This window comes from Ylistrum balloti, unplaced genomic scaffold (genome assembly GCF_031769215.1).
Source record: "Ylistrum balloti isolate Yb309-2 unplaced genomic scaffold, AGI_CSIRO_Ybal_v1 Utg369668, whole genome shotgun sequence".
Taxonomy (NCBI): domain Eukaryota; kingdom Metazoa; phylum Mollusca; class Bivalvia; order Pectinida; family Pectinidae; genus Ylistrum; species Ylistrum balloti.
In genome coordinates this window covers 2,109,185-2,130,150 of record NW_026781915.1, presented here as the reverse complement: position 1 = coordinate 2,130,150, position 20,966 = coordinate 2,109,185, and the positions used below count along the sequence as shown (strand labels likewise).

Sequence of the window (20,966 nt, the reverse complement as noted above, 5' to 3'; positions counted from 1 at the left end):
GTCCATGGTTCATATTTCATGTTGATGCCCTCTGTGTCCGATGCCGTCCATGGTTCATATTTCATGCTGATGCCGTCCATGGTTCATATTTCATGTTGATGCCCTCTGTGTCCGATGCCGTCCATGGTTCATATTTCATGCTGATGCCCTCTGTGTCCGATGCCGTCCATGGTTCATATTTCATGTTGATGCCCGCAAGTGTCCGATTCTGTCCCTGGTTCATACTTCATGTTTATGTGCTCATTGTCAGATTCCATCCATGGTTCATAATTCATGTTAATGCCCGCAAGTGTCCGATTCTGTCCCAGGTTCATACTTCATGTTTATGTGCTATCTCCTGTAAATAAAGACAATTATCAGTCACTAACTATAAAACACAGCTGTTCTGTAGTCAATGGACTCAAATGAATGAAACACTGTCACCAAAAGCATTTAAAGACATTTTTGATATGTTGCTGGTTTACCACATTCACATTGACTCTGCCAATTGTTAGGTTTCCTCTTTCAGAAGATCAATTGCTTTTTCCTATAGATGACAGATAATCAACACGAAAAAAACAAATCTCTACCAGAAAATATATCATCATCCTTTCTTTAAGGAGAATCGCATACTTACAGTGTTACCAAACACAAATACTCACCCTGTGTTTGTACCAGGACAAGAATGTGTTCCAAATCAGTGTTAGACAAGACACATACACCACTCTGAATTTTTTTGGAAGGAAATAGAAGTTGATGAATTGAGCTGGTGGCCACACAAACCAGTCAATCTGTAAGGAATAACAAAGAAATGTTGTAAATAAAACCTCAATATATCTGGAGAAAATGTTTGCTGTTTTTATTCCACATTTAGCAAACTTAGTTGTGACCAAGATTCCTGAAATAAGAAAATTACCTAATTTTTCAGCGATATGATTGGGAGATAGAGTAGGGAAGCTCATATCAGGAGACTTCAAATGGAATCGCGAATGTTTGTCTTAATGGACGATAACAACTACTAATTATGAAAGAAGTTTTAATGGTAGACATGTTAATCTTTTCATTACAATTATACCATGGGTTGTAAAAAAAAAACTTTAACATATTACGCACCATGATGATCAACAAATTAAGTATGTGTACTATAAATGTATATCAATTCATGTGATTGTCATCGTTATGTCAAAAAGTTTGTGTACAAGTCCATATACTACACTTACACTTTAAATAGTTTAATAAGCTTATTGTACTCGTTGTAAAATTATTTCTATGACATGTGATTTACTTAAGTGCATTTCATGATCTGATCAAATTCAGGAAGTTCATTGCTGTGAATTATGACCAGAATAATAAACAATTACAATACATCTATTTATATGTATATAGTCTGTTTCAAAATAGTTCATTACTATAAACTACAAAGGTAAACATTGTGAAGAAGAGTTTGAAAAAAAAATCAAGCAAATACATCATCATCATGATGGTTAAGAGATCAATTCAACAGAAACTGTAAAATTTCAGTGATCTCTGTGTTTAAAGACCTTGACTTACCACATATACAGTAAGAAACTTGTCCTTGACCTCTTGTAGTGCTCCATCCACACCACGACCCTCCATCATTCCCATACCTGAAAGCACACAACAATTTCCTACATGTATATTAAGGTATTAGAGGAAATCTTTGTAAGGACGAAAGATGTCCACATATACTTCAACTTAGATGTCCGCAAATACTTCAACATAGATGTCCACAAATACTTAAACTTAGATGTCTGCAAATACTTAAACTTAAATGTCTATATATACTTCAACTTAGATGTCTGCAAATACTTTAACTTAGATGTCTGCAAATACTTAAACTTAGATGTCTATATATACTTAAATTTAGATGTCCGCAAATACTTAAACTTAGATGTCCGCAAATACTTAAACTTAGATGTCCGCAAATACTTAAACTTGGAAAAAAATATCAGCTACATTATTTACAAGATTCAAGTACCTTACATACTGAGTTTATGAACCCTTATGTGTCCATCCTTCAATAAATCCAGGGAAACAATACATCATTTCTTACTCAAAGGGGGTGGACTTATAACAGGACAATGATATAACATTGGTTGGTATTTTTTCTGAACATGTGGACTTACTACAACGCATGGGATTACTGCCAGATAACTTTGATACAAGTATACACTATTTTATTTGATTTTAAAACTTACCAAAGAAGAATGAGAAACAAAAGAATGGTCCAGCTATTGCCTGATCAGCTAGAATTCGCTTTACTGCCCCCTGTTTTCCTCCTGTCTTTACAATCTTCTCAATTATCTTAGTGTACCACAAATGGTTGAAAGGCCCCAGCATCACTCCTATGGTGAACATTCTCCCTGTAATATCACACTATCATGAGTAAACAATACTTAATATGTCATACTTCTTAAAACAATAAAAATCATTATCAAACATTTTTTCTGTAGAGTTAGGGTGTGGATCAGGGGTTTCACTGAGAAAATCCTGGTAAATCAGTATGGCTGCTTATCAACCTTAAGTCATAAATCTTTGTGAATACCAGTTATTGATGAGACAGACTATATATTCTATAGTCATTCCAAAAAAATAAAACATATATATAAACAATGATTTACATTATGGCCATGTTAGATGTTTCAAATTACTTGTTAAAAACTTTTAACATTTACTTGTTAAAAACCTTTAGTAAAACTTCTTACTGCACTATTTTAATAGGATTTAATAGGATAATAGTCAAATTACATCAATACAATGTATTATTAATATAAACTTAATATTAGACTAGATATAAGACGCTGTATGATCGTACTTCAGTTCAACATCATTATACCATACTCATTACTATCAAATCAAGGTTAAAGCCTTATAGTCTGTATACGGAATAACTCCGTTAGTGGAAGATGGATTCTGAAGAACTCCTCAGAGCTTTTCACCAATGTTAGACATTTGCTCCTGAAAATGTCAGTTTTATACTACAAAAACATTTGAATTACCACACTATACCACTAAATCCAAGCTAAAGGATGATATTCATCGAAGTTCTCATTTTGTGAAAAACAAATGTCAAATAAAGATAAAAAATACATATATATATGGATTACAATACTGAAAGCTTGTGATTGATAAATTTCCTGGCTGATAAGACCTTAAAACAAACTATCGGTTTATAACTCTTTGGAGAAGACCAGGTACCCATGCCCTTCTTTCAGCTATTTTTTTTTCATGAAATCTGTGCTCATGCCAACTTTTTTCAATCATTTAACATTACTTTAAAAGTCTCATTGGAATCTTTCCAAAACATTTACAAGATGCTTTTCACTTGTTGTCTCTACTGACTCAAGAACATGAAATAAAGGAAAAGAGATTGATTTTAAATTCAAGTACTCACTAATTACTCTCAACAGACATGTTAGTTGCTTATGTAATTACCTTTAAACTAACTACCAGGTAATATACAGCCAACAGGGGAAGCTTTTTCCCAGAATATATGATAAGCATATATGATTCTTATATTTTCCTTTCATACATCTTCTATTTCTAAACTGTAACATTCCCTGCAGCCTGACTTGTTCTAAACATCACATTTTCTGTAACAGAGGTAGACAGCAGATGGAAATTTTACAACTTGGGGTTTATAGAGATGTTGGTTGATGAAGACTACATGCAAGTTTGAAGAGAAATGTTCTTTTTTTTCTTGTGCAATAAATACTAAGTGAGACGCCTTTGAATTAATTGTGAAATTTCAATGTTATTATACCATCTCTCCTTTTTACAACATCTTTGGTACAAACAATATGCGTTTTCTGTAAACTGGTTATATTTATTCATTTCCGCACGTACCAGTCCGTCCCCAGTTGTGAGTATATTTTCCAGGGACTAGATCTTGGTCCTGCTGTCTGGCATATGCGGTCTCCATCTTCTGTGTAATACAGTCTCCGAGGGCTAATAGCCCTCCTGTTGCCAGAGTGTTTGTCACGAACAAATACTTCGTGAACAACTTATTCAAAACAGATGACATCCTTTCCGTCAGTATTAGGTCTTGTTAAGTTAAGTTCAGAGGAATAACTTTCACAGTGCCCTTCAAAACTTAGGGAACCATAATTTTAGTCAGCTTGGTTGCATAATTATCACGTACATTACATTAAATATTTGCTTATGAAAAAACAGAAAATCGGCAAATTAAGCATTTTGTCCATTCTTAAATTCAAGCGACAAAATAACTCAAGCAAACAAATATCGACGAAAGGAACTCGGCCGGGAACGGTTCATGATGATCTTCACGTGCTCGCAGACCGTTTCATTACCGTAAACTGGTCTAGTGTTTGTCGCATTGACACGTATTATACATGCAAAATGAACAACACTATATATTCATTGGATTTGAAGTAAAAATATTTTTCGACTTAATTCTTGATTTATTCCATATTTAACATTTATGTAAAAAAAATTATCCATTTAAATGCCGTAAGATATTCTTACGCGATAGCCGGTGTTACCTGAGAAAAGAAGTGCCCACATATAAAGTTCCTGGTGTCATGTCAAGCCTTTCTTAGTCTTTAATATTTTTCTTTCAAAATAAATTAGACTTTGTATGGAGCTTATTTTTCGCATGTGTTGTATATGTTAATACCTTATCAATACTACTCTAGGAGACATATGTCAAAGCTAATTTGTTAATATATACCTGTAAAAGAGTCGTAGGAATAGTTTCTTCAAATGCATGACCTTGACCGACTTTCAATGTCACATGGACCAAAATATTAACCTACGACCCCTGCTGGGCCAAGTGGGCTTAGGCAGGAAGGTTAGCAGCGGTGAAAATCTAGAAATAAACTTGTGTCTCACAGGAACCAATTTAATGGTATTTCATTTACAAATTACTTTGAACCTGGTGTACTAAAGTTTACTTGTGTCAGTTACCTTGACATATTCAAAAATTCAAATGCTTATTACCTTGGTAAAAAGCTATAGAAACAGCCTCAATTTCAGAAGACAGAAGTTTGTGTGAAAATTAGAACTGGACAAGGAATCACTATAAACTTAAGCTATCTTCATGGTACTGTTAATGTCCAGGGAAAGTCATGTATACATAATGGACAAAACTATACACTCCACTTGTCTTCTGTGTTTTTCATGCAGGTACATATACATTTGGCAGGAATTTCCACAAATAAACAAACTGCAGCATGTGGAATAATTTTGATTGTCCCTCATTGAACAGACCTGTGAGACAGCAGTAACTTCACCAGTTCCCCCAATCTAGTATACTCATGAAGTCTGACATCAGCGAACAAAGATAAAATGGTTTACACAGTATGGACTTTACCATGTTATAAATAACGACTGAAGACGTGAGTTCAACACCGTATAACATTTATTTTTAATAAAATGTAAATACAAAGTAATCACACTGTAAAACTTGGAAATAATTATTTAAGTAATTAACTATGACACCTAAATACAGATGAAATTTTATATGAATCTTTTACACTCAAAACTCAGACATTTTATTTGGTTCATAAGAGTATCAAAATCACAATCATTATAATCATGCTATTTTTACTTGCCCTCATAATGATTATCATAAATTTGTATTCCAATGCTTAATCAACATTTTGCTTTAAAGAACATGTAAATATAACTATACCAATGAATGAAGAAAAACATGACATGCCAACGATAATGGGACAATATGCCAAACAAGAATTGCAAAAATTATGTGAAAGACTCAGGTATATATATAATATATAACTGGTAAAAGTTGCTGAGAACTTTAAAGAAGGGCCTAAAACTACACATAATGTCGAGATTCTTACACATATTTCAGTTTGTTCTAAAAAGTTGAAAGACATGCATCATAATAATGAATCATTTCATCACAGGGACACATAAATTGTGTTATACACATAGATTTCTGATTAAATAACACATATATAACAGTATGTAGCAGATAGCAGGCTACATTTACATTTAAATATCATATTGTATTGAACATTGTAAATTTCAATGCACATATACACATCAACACACAGTACATGTACTACACATCAATACACAGTACATGTACTACACATCAACACACAGTACATGTACTACACATCAATACACAGTACATGTACTACACATCAACACACAGTACATGTACTACACATCAACACACAGTACATGTACTACACATCAACACACAGTACATGTACTACACATCAATACACAGTACATGTACTACACATCAACACACAGTACATGTACTACACATCAATACACAGTACATGTACTACACATCAATACAGTACATGTACTACACATCAATACACAGTACATGTACTACACATCAATACACAGTACATGTACTACACATCAATACAGTACATGTACTACACATCAATACACGGTACATGTACTACACATCAACACACAGTACATGTACTACACATCAATATACAGTACATGTACAACACATCAATACACAGTACATGTACTACACATCAACACACAGTACATGTACTACACATCAACACACAGTACATGTACTACACATCAACACACAGTACATGTACTACACATCAATACACAGTACATGTACTACACATCAACACACAGTACATGTACACACATCAACACACAGTACATGTACTACACATCAACACACAGTACATGTACTACACATCAACACACAGTACATGTACTACACATCAACACACAGTACATGTACTACACATCACACATACATGTACTACACATCAACACACAGTACATGTACTACACATCAACACACAGTACATGTACTACACATCAACACACAGTACATGTACTACACATCAATACACAGTACATGTACTACACATCAACACACACTACACATACAATGTCATATCAATACATTAAACATATCTACATACAGTGCAATGAATAACAGTAAGTGTCTGAAAAATTCAAGTGGTGATTACAAATTAGTCCAAGACATCAAATATTTGATAGAACATATGATTAAAAACAAGCATTACAAAAGAATTGGATCTAAAAATTCAATCTAGTGACAAAATAAGAAAAACAATCTCTCAAAGTCATTTTAGACATTAAATGATGGAATGTCATGAATGAAAACTAAACTTAAACAACAAGGCAAGTGAACTATCCACACAGGCATGGTGACAATGTACTATGCAATTTATAGAGAAACGCATCACAATTAAAACATCTACAACACAATAAACAAAAATGCATGACAAAGAAATTTCAAAAACCATAAATGATGTCTTGTTTTTGGAAATCAATTTAGATAGCTGAATAACTGCCAATAACCTGACACAGAATACATGAATCAACTTTAAACATAAATCATACAATGATTTCTTAATTCTGTTTGATTCTATGGCGTTGCATATTAGTTAACAACACTAATGTTATGAAAATCCAACTAAGGAAAATACAAAAATAATGACGATTTTAAAGAAACATATTTTTTCATTATGTTTTAGAGTATTTTACATTCATTTATGTAGAAATTACAAAATTCAGTTATAACTGGTCATTAAATTTCCTAAGATTTTTGCTCCACAAATAATCATTATTATTTTAGAAGGAAAAATAAAATAAAAATCCTTGAAATGTGTACCCCTAATCATAGATTCTAAATTCAACGTTTAACAGAATAGATTTAAAAGATTTTAATAGACAAACAGAACCAATACCTGTACTTCAGAAAAACAGAAGTAATTTTCACTTTGATATATTTGTGAGTTTCTTCTCATTAAGTCGTATTTTCATTTAACTATTATAAGACAACTTTAATCAGAAGAAACATCCTCCCGGTAATGACCAAACCTCATGTTACAAGATATAGCATCCCTGTAATAGGATGAGGACAGCCATCACTTGACACCACCTCATGTCACCAGCCACAATAAATACAACAGGTCAGATGACTGACCATCATATCTCACACAAAACTATCAGATCACACCTTCACTTCTTACGCTACCAGATGACAGAAATTACATCATCCAATGCCACATAATACAAAATCACATGACAACATCACATGACAAACCATCACCTGTCACATGACACCATCTTTTATCATATCTTAAATATTTGACATACAATTCTGTCACATCATACACAATCACTTATCACATGATATACCACCCCTATATTGATATTAACTTCCAAACATAGTAAATCTTTTTACCGAGTATACAATGAAAACAATACTTATTGTAATAATAATACTCCTTCGTAACATGTTTCCAACAAACATTTCGTTCTCACTGAAGATCATGAAGGCGAGTTGAATCACAAGGAAATATGTAATCATGTTTTGTCAATAATGCCTCAATAAAGCCATGTTTAATCAATAATCACTCGATTGAGTCATGTTTAATCAATAATCACTCGATTGAGTCATGTTTAATCAATAATCATGTTTAATCAATAATCACTCGATTGAGTCATGTTTAATCAATCATCACTCAATTGAGTCATGTTTAATCAATAATCACTTGAAACAGCCATGTTTAATCAATAATCACTTGAAACAGCCATGTTTAATCAATAATCACTTGAAACAGCCATGTTTAATCAATAATCACTTGAAACAGCCATGTTTAATCAATAATCACTCGATTGAGTCATGTTTAATCAATCATCACTCGAGTGAGTCATGTTTAATCAATAATCACTCGATTGAGTCATGTTTAATCAATAACCACCCGATAGAGCCATGTTTAATCAATAACCACCCGATAGAGCCATGTTTAATCAATAACCACCCGATAGAGCCATGTTTAATCAATAATCATTCGATTGAGTCATGTTTAATCAATAACCACCCGATAGAGCCATGTTTAATCAATAACCACCCGATAGAGCCATGTTTAATCAATAACCACCCGATAGAGCCATGTTTAATCAATAACCACCCGATAGAGCCATGTTTAATCAATAACCACCCGATAGAGCCATGTTTAATCAATAACCACCCGATAGAGCCATGTTTAATCAATAACCACCCGATAGAGCCATGTTTAATCAATAACCACCCGATAGAGCCATGTTTAATCAATAATCACTCGATTGAGTCATGTTTAATCAATAATCACTCGATTGAGTCGTGTTTAATCAATAATCACTCGATTGAGTCATGTTTAATCAATAACCACCCGATAGAGCCATGTTTAATCAATCATCATACAAAGAAGTATTAAAATAACTCATATCATGATTACTTAGTTCAACCCACCAAATAACACATATTGAATGTTTAAATAATGCAATTTAATGAACAGTAGATAAAAATCATTATAACCTGTCCAGCAGTTGATTCAATCATCAGGACGGAAAACTCTTTCTGCATAATCAAGAATTATTCTTTTATTTTCATGATTTTATCTTATTTCCTTTTACCTGTACATTAAACAATAGCCAACAGGTATGCATTCTTGAGATGTTGATTTAGTTTTGCCAACAAACACATTATAAGAATATCAATAAGTGCACTCCTCGACTGTCATAAATATATTAATATCAAAAAAGATAAAGTCTTGAGTAATTCACAGAATATTGTTCATATTTAGAACAATGGCCTCTAGGCACATGCACTGTTGAGGTAAAAGGTAAAAAATACTTTATGGAGCATTTTAAAATGTGAAAAAGTGAAGAAGATGACCAAACACTTTTCATGGGGTCTCTTCAAGACAGATGAATATAGAGATACAAGAAAATTAAAATAATATTGCTTACAAGATGTATGTAGTTTGTGTTAGATACATAAGTTGTCATCGCAATTGCTTTGTTAAAATCTCAGGACAATGAGCATTATTTAAATCACAGCATCATCTTTCTATTTAATATCAGGAAAAGTAAGACCTACAGAATGTTGTGCCAACAACACATATACTAGGTAATAGATGGATTTACTGGATGTCTTTGATAAATATGTAAATACTGAGACTATATATTTGTTGTTCACAGTAAAAATATCATTGATCCACAATTATAGCACTTAAAAATACAGCGAAAGTCCGTGACAAGAGGTCCGAGATAAAAAATATCTGACATATAAAGTTCTGAAATCAGCAATACATTAAAATACAAATATACATTAAATCAATATCATCATGATCTCCAATATACAGTCTGTTTGGATACATAACACGATCAACAACGATAAAACTAGAATATTTCCACATTCGGGAAATAATCAGGGTTGTGTGTGCTGCGTTGACTGCTGCGAGCACTGCCGGGTCGAATGAGATCAACAGTACTGCCAGCCAAACTCTCCTCATCAGTATAATCAAACCGACTGTTAATCTCTTTCATGTTAAGGCGCGAGTCGGCATCTGTAAAGACAAAGATCGTATTGAAATGAAAGGGTCACAAGGTTACTGGGAACTACTTTGACAGTTGACAACCTAGTTTACTAGAATTTTAACTCAATAATTCTTACTTAAATTTTAAGTTTCCTCTCGGTCAATTTCCTTTAACTGTTTGGTCCCTGTTGAATAAATCTACATTCTTAAGACTGCATGCTCGAAAGATTCGTGACATTTAAATCCAGTAGAAAAACGCTATTGACACCCAATAACAATTCGAAAATTTACTGTTTAGCATCCATTTTCTATCAAACTTTCATTCTGTTGACACCAATATAGCATATAATTATGCCATGGGATAGTGTTCTTGAAAGTCCAGTGGTAAGGCTTTATGTTTTAATATTTCACCTGATACACTTCTGTTCCTGCCAGGGATTAGATCCAAAGTACTGCCCGCTAGGCTCTCCTCATCCACGTTGGTCTCACCAGATACTCCAGCAATAGGGATTTCTTCAATATCTGCACAGAAATCAGAACATCTTAAAACTGACATTAACATTAGGTTTTCAGGTATCACAGAAAATGTCAATTAAATGATATGTGTATCATATTAATGAAGCAACATAATGCTTTATAACTTGATGGAACACTATTAAATATGTCATTTGTAAACACATGTCTAAATTTTAATAAACCTTTATTCAATATCTACCAGCCCCTATGTCCTATGTTTTAACACATCTTTATGTGTCCTATGTTTTAACACACCTTTATTCAACATATGCAAGCCCCTGTGGTTTTGACACACCTTTATTCAACATATACAAGCCCCTGTGTCTTATGTTTTGAAACACCTTTATTACATTTTCACAAGCCAGTGTGTCTTATGTTTTGACATACCTTTTTGCATTGCGTTTTGATCTGGTACATCATCCAACAAGTCTGTCTGCAGTTTGGCAAAGTTGATGAAAACCTAGTGAAATACACAATGTTTACAACTGAAGTGAAAAGAGTAAAATCATAAAAAGAGAAATTTTGCCTGAAGCAGTTATCTCAAAATCTACACCAGATATTTAATTAATTCCCAATCTTCTGAACCTGCACCTTATGAAAAATATTTAATTCCTAATGGCACAAGTCCTTTGAGCATTTAACCACATCCTGTTCATTGCATAACACTATAACCTGATATAGGACAACTGAATAACACGTATAAACACACTTCATTGGTATGCAAAATGGTTCAGAATTCTAGCACTGTTACAGAATGAACGAAGCACAGTTAAATACATACTACAATTTTTTCTTATTTTGCCAAAAGTTGGTTATAAGATAAGACATATTTTCAATTAAAGAAACAGCCAAAAGAATGATCAACATTAAGCTTTCTCTTTAACACTAGGAAAAATGACATCACAACTACAATGTGATCCTGAACATCACACCAGAATTATGGTCTCTTAATTACCATCTTGTCTCACAAGTTGTCTATTGATATTAAGTGGCAAATCAAACTAGAACTGTCATCTGGGGGCCTACTCATACCATATCCCTGCCTCCAACAACATTATTCTGAGAATAATTGTGGGATATATATAATCCATTCAGTAGTTTAGAAGTAGCTGGTACATTACTGAGTTCCCAAAGGGGCATAAGTTTCCGAAAAGGGGAGATAACTTGATAAAGATTACACAATTTGCAATATATAACAATTATAATCATCAAGTATCGTTGCAATCAATTCAACAGTTTAGGAGAAGCATCTACAAATGTACAGATGAACAGATGGACGGGTGGATGATGGAATGGATGGATGGATGGACAACCAGATTCCAGTATATCATCCCACCTAACCTTGTTGCCGGGGTAAAATTACATGTTGTCTAGACAGATTTAATAAGTTTATTGGTGTGTACATGATATCTTTTGGTTAAATAACACACAAGGGACATGGTGGGGATAACTGACCTGATCCATTGTAGTCTGGGACACAGAATAGTCTTCTATATTGAGTTCCTCCTTAACTGCCTCAATTTGTCTGAACAAGTCAGAAAGCTTGACATCACTCTTGAGCTGGTATTGGACCATGTTGTAGTGTTTTTCTTTAAGTTCTGTGCCTTCAAATGAGTGCATGATGAAACTGTGTACTGCTTTAAGATTAGGACGCTCTCCTGCTACTCGGAATATCACTGTGTATCCCTCGCCAAACCTGTGCATGCAAACAGAAAGTTTATGTCAAAAAATACCCAAAAGTAAAAGACATTTTTTCATTTTATAATTACAGAATAAACAGGGATGTTAATGAGACACTGTGTTGTACCATGTTTTCCCTCTCATAAACGTCTAGTCTAAATTCCATGTATATGATTTATTACTTATTTACCTTCACTCAATTCCAATAAAAATGAAACGTCGATGAAAGATCAGGTATACAGAGGGTTTTGAGAGCTTAATTGTATCCATTAAAGATTCTTAAACTATTTCATATGAAAAAATATTCAAATCTGACACTTTTATCTAAAACAGTTGGCTGTATATATATATGACAAAACTAATGATAGTTTCCACAGAAGACAAAATGAAATCTACCGATACAGTTACAATACTACGAGACATACCTGTTTTTGAGATGCTGGGTACTGCCCATACACATAAACCTTCCATTGACCATAATGCCTAAGCGACTACAGAGGGCCTCACACTCCTCCATACTGTAAAACACAAAACAAAGGTTCATATTTATCTTATAACACAGCTACTGTGCCTATTCATTTATAAACAGCTCAATCATTATACCTTTAATGTAACACTGTTTTCTGAATGAAATTTCTCCTGACAAATCTGTCTGCCTTATCAAATTATTAAGCACTGTTTCCATGTTATCTCAAGCTCACCATCATCAAAAATCTTGAATGGATCTTTCTTGTATATTTGGGACGAAATAGAAAAACAAAATGGCTGAACGGCGACAATCTTCGATTTTGACAATGAAATTTGTTTTCTCAAATTTTATATGTAGGTGCCCCTTTGTCCATGGTTGTGCCTTTTTATTTTTTGCACTGATCAAAAAACAAAATGGCTGACAGCTGGCTGTCTTGAATATTCACTATGACAGTTTAGTATAGTACTACTTAAAAAGTACTGGAGGGAGCTTTCTCAAATTTCTTAGGCAAGTTCCTCTGATTTGGGGTCAGAAAGACAAAATACCTAACAGGCAATCATCTTGGATTTGGCAGTTTAAGATTAATATCACCATTTCATAAGAGGAATTTTCAAACTTCATATAATTAAGAGCAAAAACAAAGAAAAGAAGAAAAAAGAAGGGAAAGGATAGTGACAATGGTGGGTGCCATGATTCCTCTGGGACTGGTGAAGTTTACATCCTCTCAACGGCTTAAGTATTAGGAAGACAGTATCATGGGGTGATTGGGCCACTCAATGACCATTTTAACAATCTGACTTCAGCACTAACATGCATGACCACATCAACTCAGATATAAATGGAAGGATCACTTCTAACTGCTAAAGAATTATACACAGATAAGGATTCTGCAAGCGATCTTATCTCCAACCGACCTTAGATATCAAAATGAAAACTGGGCTTATTTCTGCACTTTAGGCTTATGTCAAAATTGAAATACACAATATTCCTGCACCCAAAATGTAAAAAAAATGCAGTGACTTTAGACAAGGTGGCTTATGGAAAGATGTATTGAATGTTTACTTATTGAGCATTCTTGTAGTCATAGTAACAGAAAAAAGTTTCATCTCAGCATGGAATCAACTTATCTAAGTATGCAACAATGTCACTAAATTACAGAATGACCTGATGGCCAGATTGTTAATTGCCATGACTAAATTATATAATCTTGTTTCTGAGATCACTTATGACTGCGTACATGTTATTATCAATAGTTTGTTACCTGTGTGAAGTAAGTATAACTGATCGGCCATCTTTCACAATGGCGTTGATACAATTCCACAAAAACCTTCGAGCACGAGGATCCATGCCAGTCGTTGGTTCATCCTGTATAAACATGACATCATAAATTTAATTGTAGTAGATAAAAACAAGAACTGTCCTCCAGGACCCACACATACCCCACCCCCCTCCCTCCCCTCCCAAAAATGGGAGGTAGCTCAACCTAAATATATTATACACATCTACAATGTATAAGAATTATAGCCAGCAGGTATCACTGAAATCAATTCAGTTGTTTAGGAAAAGTACCCAGTACATTGTTGCACCTAGAAACGAATGGACAGACGGACAACATAATTCCAGTATATCCTCCAACCAACTCCCTTAACTTCGTTGCAGGGAGTGGGTTATATTTAGCAAATCAGAAAGGTTTTATATATAAAGGTAGTTTTTTCTGAAGCATTTACCAGCAATATGCTGGAAAGACTAACAATGAGAGAAGTTGATAAAATATGAATCAGGTTGAAAAACGTAAACAGGAATATTAGGGATTAGGGGGAGAAAGGCTGTTATAAATGCTTACAAGGAATACAACTGGGACCAATGAGAAAGCTTGTCACAAACACTTATGAGGAATATGATTGAGAGGGACCAATGAGAAAGCTTGCCATAAACACTTATGAGAAATATGATTGAGAGGGACCAATGAGAAAGCTCGTCACAAACGCTTATGAGGAATAGGATTGAGAGGGACCAATGAGAAAGCTTGTCACAAACACTTATGAGAAATATGATTGAGAGGGACCAATGAGGAAGCTTGTCACAAACACTTATGAGAAATATGATTGAGAGGGACCAATGAGAAAGCTTGTCACAAACACTTATGAGGAAAATGATTAAGGGGGACCATGAGAAAGCTTGTCATAAACACTTACAAGGAATATTATGGATGGGTTCCCAATAAGTGAGATAGCTGTGGACAGTTTACGCTTGTTCCCTCCAGAGTAACCCTCTGATATTTTGTCTGCATACTGTGACAGGTTCAGTCTTCTCACTGCCCACTCAGCGACCTGTAATAAATTATCCGGCATCCATTAGTCTGATGTGCAAAAGTCAATACAAACTGAAGTATGGCAAAGTTTTCAATAATTTTCTACAGCTTTCCTCTCTAATCTGTTATACAGAAATATACAAACATTGACATGCACAATTAATTGTTTCCTAATTCTATTAGGAAAAGTTCACATATATTGAATTAAATCATTTCTTTCTGTAACTAACATATCAGAAATATAAGATAGCATCAGAAAATTTCTTTAAATACAGAATCTTTGACTTCTATCAGGTTAAAAATCTATTCTATATTTTAATCCAGATTACACTGAAAATCTGAAATGCTGTGCAGATAGTATACAACTGGTACTGACAATAGTGGAAAGTTTCAGTATTCTCCTTACCTCTTTGATGTCCCTTTCAGGAACACCACGGAGTCTAGCATAGAATGACAGTATTTCTCTGCCAGTGAGAAGATTGTCGAAGGCATCAAATTGTGGACAGTATCCGATGCTCCTGTGTACACTCACCATGTCAGTAAGAATACTGAAGACATAAAATAAATTTAGCATCACTTTCGGTATCATTGACCAAAAATAGAGTTGAATTCTATGTCATACACTTTAAGAATTATTTAATAACTTAAACCCAGTCAATAGTTATGATATAAACTTTCTTTGTCTAATCACAAGTTATTTCAACTTATACTAAACACCTGTTAGTCCGGATGGCCCAAAGGGTCTTATTGTGGGATGAAACTAGATTACCCGGGGAAAACCTATGTGATCAGGCAGGTGACCTTTTCACGTCCGTTCCGGGAATCGAACCCTGGAGGGCCAGGTGAAAAGCAAGTGCGGTACCACTTTGCCACCCAACCACTCAATAATTATAATAAAACAAAAAAAAAATAAGACCACAGGGTTGTCCCTCTTAGTATCTGAACCTTTCCATTTGTGGGGCATGGATGTGTATTACTGCCAAACTTGTCTGGAGTGAAATGTACTCCTTGTCAGTGTATTGATTGGTATTTGCACTCTAACACATTAAATATACCTAACAGGTATGTAACTATAAATGAAACATCATAATAACCCATAATAAGCAGAACCCTACATGTTGAAATTGAATCTGCTGCTTCCACCATCACCTAAGTATGCTGAATATATATGATATCCCTTGAAATTACAGAGTCCTTTAGGATAACGGACAAAATATAAATTTCATTTCATTGTATTTCTAACCTTTTGCCATTGACAAAAGCGTTTCCCTCGGTAACACTGACATCACCAGTCAGCATCTTAAATGTGGTGGTCTTGCCAGCTCCATTGACACCCAAAAGTCCAAAGCACTGTCCTTTTGGGACTCCAACACAAAGGTTATCAACGGCAGTATTTCTTCCTTTCTTACCTCGTAGTCCATACACCTGGAGAATACCATTATTTTCTGTATTTTACATGTGTTTCAATAGAAAATATGTATTACATTAGATAATACAACAACAAAACTATAATCGATGAATATCAAAACCTTCGTTTTCAAGAACATCAAGAATGACAAACGATAAAGAAGTTTATTTATATATCAGGTTAATCATTGGTTTCCATTAAGATACTTCAATGTTTAATTACCTTTGTAAGCCCTTCTAATCTCAACACATCATCGTCAGTATTTCTTTTCTCCATAACACGCTTCCTTTCTCTGGCTACATCAGGATCTTCGTCCTCCAAGCTGGCGTGAGTGGGCTTTCTCTGCCAGAAACACTTTTTCCCTCGACTGATACAGAAGTTGTACTCCAGCAGTACATTAAAAGTGAAGAAAACTACACCAACAATGAACATAGCCACAAGATTCTTGCCCACCTGGTCAAACTCAAATGGACTTGGTGGCCCGCCAGATGAGAAACCTACAATGAAATGTCAGTTGTAAACAATACACTCCTTTTGAATGGATACAATTTTGAAGCATATTTATATCTACTCTTTTGCTGTTATAAACCATTTTCACCTGCAATAAGCCCGGGGGGAACTCCCAGTAAGAAGAGAGTGATAAATGTCTTTGATCATGATCATGAATCAGAGAATCAAATTCAAAGAGTTGAGAAGTGACTTAGCAAAATTTGTCAAAAAGACACTTGCCAAACTCTGCATTAGCCTCTGCATACAGTTGGTTTGTAGACATATCCATGAGACCACGCCCCAGGCAATACTGGGGGAACACCAGGAACACTTTCTTCAGTAGGATGTTGATGTCTTTAAGCTCCTAACAAGTACAATAGCAAAATCAGACATAAGTATAGTAGAGTATACCATCTCATTTCCATTTAACAAGTAAATGGTAAAAGGACATTGGAAATATTAAGTGGTTGTTTATCCTGACTATATTATAACACCCATAAATAGATATTGTTGTAGGTCTATATTTGGTCAGATACATAGAAGTCTGCAACAACACATCACAACCGTTACAAACCTCATCAGACTGTTCCAGGAATTCCAGGATGAAGGTTGCCATGGTAGTGGTGGTGCCAATAAAGATGTTGATAGACTGCAGCGTTACCATGGCAGTACTGGGAATACTAAAGAGGCGACTGAATGGATGCATCAAAGGGATCATTGCCCACCTAAAAGTATACACGATAAAAATAGGTGTTCGGGTCAGAATCAATGCTTATACACAAACAACAGGATGGCCATATTGAACACTTTCCTCAATATACTGCAAATGTGTGGGTTTATTTTTTCTGTTTTCTGTTTTTTTTTTTTTTTTTTTTTGCTTTGATCACCAAAAATCAATCTTGAAGAGGATATACTTTTCATTAAATTATTTATTTTCCTGATTTTCTCCTCTCCTTCTTCAGTGGGAACACCAAACTCACTCACTGGTAGACAAGTTAACATCCATAATGAAACATTAATTAATAATTCAAAAATATTCTTGTCTAAAGAACAACTCACCCATAGAAGAAAAGAAGAGCAAGCAGACAGGGCCCATTCATTGGACCAACATATGCTTCTCGTCCAAATGCCAGGAAAATAAACAACATCATCACACAGGACACAAAATAGCTCATCTGAAATGTGATATTCAGTCACACAACTATATATTCAGTTTACCTACATGACATTTCAGAAAAAATATAAGAACAGAATGGCTGTTTTTTCCAACTTTAATGAAATTTTCACTTCATTATTAAACTAATAAAAAAACGAAGTACATCAGTAGCCATCAACATGATTAAGAACTCTTCAGAAATGAAAATATAGACATCATTGGGTCAATTCTGTATGCAAGCAAGCACGGATGTAGTTATCAATCTGCTGGTTAGTGCTTTTCACTGATCTCAAAGTCATCATCAAACTACTGGTTGATGTTGTTCAACAACCTTAATATGATCATATTGTCTTCATTTGTATCCAACTATAATAAGAAAAGTTTCCATAGATATTTATTTAAACTGATTGTCCCTCATTAATGAAAAGTTAAGGAAAACAACAAAGTGACTATTTGATCACCTGTTTCATTTACTTCAGTTTGGAAATAATTCATCATCTAACTGCACTGAGATACATTTTTCCTTATGAAAATGTTTTTAGAAGTTTAAATACCGTGTTTTTCTACTTTCTGACACATATTCTACAGCAACACTAAGTCATTTGCCCCCCTAAATCTTGCAGTCTTGAAGACATTTAAGACATTTCAACTCTGCTACACAAGATTCAAGGAAGGGAAATAACTCCTCAACTATCCTGATAATTTCTATTTAATATAATGTTCTATTTGAACTTAAAATCAAATTACAGTGTCCTTAGCTACAAATCCATACACCATGGAATACTCACCATGTCCCAAGCACTGTTAGATATCCAATACACAGTAGGGTTCACACCACTAACAAATTGCAGGTGCTTTGAGTTGGATGCACGTTCCTCTATCAGTACCATAGTAAAGCTTGCTGGTATGAAGGACATGGCGAAGATCATACAGATGGCTATAACTAGGTCCACGCCACTGGCTCGCCTGTTACATAACAGAAATATACAAATATCTACACCACTGGCTCGCCTGTCACATAACAGAAATATGCAAATGTCTACACCACTGGTTTGCCTGTCACATAACAGAAATATGCAAATGTCTACACCACTGGCTCGCCTGTTACATAACAGAAATATACAAATGTCTACACCACTGGCTCACCTGTCACATAACAGAAATATATAAAAGTACACCACTGGCTCGTTTGTCACATAACAGAAATATGCAAATGTCTACACCACTGGCTCGCCTGTTACTTAACAGAAATATACAAATGTCTACACCACTGGCTCACTTGTCACATAACAGAAATATACAAATGTCTACACCACTGGCTCGCTTGTCACATAACAGAAATATATAAAAGTCTACACCACTGGCTCGCTTGTCACATAACAGAAATATGCAAATGTCTACACCACTGGCTCGCTTGTCACATAACAGAAATATATAAAAGTCTACACCACTGGCTCGCTTGTCACATAACAGAAATATGCAAATGTCTACACCACTGGCTCGCCTGTTACATAACAGAAATATAAAAATGTCTACACCACTGGCTCGCCTGTCACATAACAGAAATATATAAAAGTCTACACCCCTGGCTCGCCTGTCACATAACAGAAATATATAAAAGTCTACACCACAGGCTCGCCTGTTACATAACAGAAATATATAAAAGTCTACACCACTGGCTCGCCTGTTATATAACAGAAATATATAAAAGTCTACACCACTGGCTCGCCTGTTACATAACAGAAATATATAAAAGTCTACACCCCTGGCTCGCCTGTCACATAACAGAAATATATAAAAGTCTACACCACTGGCTCGCCTGTTACATAACAGAAATATATAAAAGTCTACACCACTGGCTCGCCTGTTACATAACAGAAATATATAAAAGTCTACACCACTGGCTCGCCTGTTACATAACAGAAATATATAAAAGTCTACACCACTGGCTCGCCTGTTACATAACAGAAATATATAAAAGTCTACACCACTGGCTCGCCTGTTATATAACAGAAATATATAAAAGTCTACACCACTGGCTCGCCTGTTACATAACAGAAATATATAAAAGTCTACACCACTGTATATATAAAAGTCTGCTCTGTTGACTTGCCTTTTATAAATAACAATATATAAAAGTCTACACCACTGCCTTGCTTGTCACAAACAACAATATACAAATATCTACAGCATTGCCTTGCCTGTCACACACAACAATATACAAATATCTACAGCATTGCCTTGCCTGTCACACACAACAATATACAAATATCTACAGCATTGCCTTGCCTGTCACACACAACACTACCCAATGTCTACTCCATTGACTCTTCTGTCACAAACTGCAAAAAATGTCAAATCCATTGTCTTGCCTGTCACAAACAGTATCAAAATATTGTAAAATCAAATTGAAATATTAGAGACTGGTTTGTGTATTCACTACTGTTGTCAGGCCTGTCAGGATAAAATAATTTCTGTAACCAACAAGGCAGGCTGTTGGCATACACAGAGAGCATGTCTTAGATACTTATAGCATTTTACTGTCTGGTGAGTCACCTATTGAGATGTCGTAGATACTTATGGTAGTTTGCTGTCCCATGAGTCACATATTGAGGATACTT

At 34.6% G+C, this 20,966-nt stretch overlaps 2 protein-coding genes across 2 annotated transcripts in view; both read right to left on the bottom strand.

Moving 5' to 3' along the window:
* Positions 1-74: 74 nt before the first annotated feature.
* LOC132561826 (mpv17-like protein 2) lies at positions 75-4,254 on the bottom strand. The gene is made up of 5 exons (XM_060226530.1): positions 3,847-4,254; positions 2,199-2,363; positions 1,531-1,607; positions 642-770; positions 75-337 (listed from the first exon to the last, which is right to left on the bottom strand). Exons 1-5 carry the CDS (start codon positions 4,022-4,024, stop codon positions 311-313), a joined length of 576 nt encoding a protein of 191 aa, XP_060082513.1. The 5' UTR covers positions 4,025-4,254; the 3' UTR covers positions 75-310.
* A 4,357-nt stretch (positions 4,255-8,611) lies between these two features.
* LOC132561604 (phospholipid-transporting ATPase ABCA1-like) overlaps positions 8,612-20,966 on the bottom strand; it is a 37,641-nt gene continuing 25,286 nt past the window's right edge. The window contains exons 36-49 of the mRNA XM_060226306.1: positions 19,134-19,311; positions 18,249-18,364; positions 17,764-17,914; positions 17,430-17,553; positions 16,923-17,197; positions 16,536-16,717; positions 15,699-15,840; positions 15,177-15,311; positions 14,243-14,346; positions 12,938-13,030; positions 12,288-12,528; positions 11,220-11,292; positions 10,728-10,838; positions 8,612-10,346 (exon numbers count right to left, since the gene is read on the bottom strand). Of these exons, the coding sequence (XP_060082289.1) occupies positions 10,180-10,346; positions 10,728-10,838; positions 11,220-11,292; positions 12,288-12,528; positions 12,938-13,030; positions 14,243-14,346; positions 15,177-15,311; positions 15,699-15,840; positions 16,536-16,717; positions 16,923-17,197; positions 17,430-17,553; positions 17,764-17,914; positions 18,249-18,364; positions 19,134-19,311 (2,092 nt within the window). The 3' untranslated portion in view covers positions 8,612-10,179. The remainder of the gene's footprint in view (positions 10,347-10,727; positions 10,839-11,219; positions 11,293-12,287; positions 12,529-12,937; positions 13,031-14,242; positions 14,347-15,176; positions 15,312-15,698; positions 15,841-16,535; positions 16,718-16,922; positions 17,198-17,429; positions 17,554-17,763; positions 17,915-18,248; positions 18,365-19,133; positions 19,312-20,966) is intronic.

What these genes read in the sequence shown, in the direction of transcription:
- LOC132561826 (XM_060226530.1), bottom strand. Translation starts at nt 4,024, where the DNA reads ATGTCATCTGTTTTGAATAAGTTGTTCACGAAGTATTTGTTCGTGACA. An exon ending in TTGTTTCTCATTCTTCTTTG is followed by an intron (nt 1,608 to 2,198) that starts GTAAGTTTTAAA and finishes GTGTGCTTTCAG; the next exon opens with GTATGGGAATGATGGAGGGT. An exon ending in AGTTTCTTACTGTATATGTG is followed by an intron (nt 771 to 1,530) that starts GTAAGTCAAGGT and finishes TATTCCTTACAG; the next exon opens with ATTGACTGGTTTGTGTGGCC.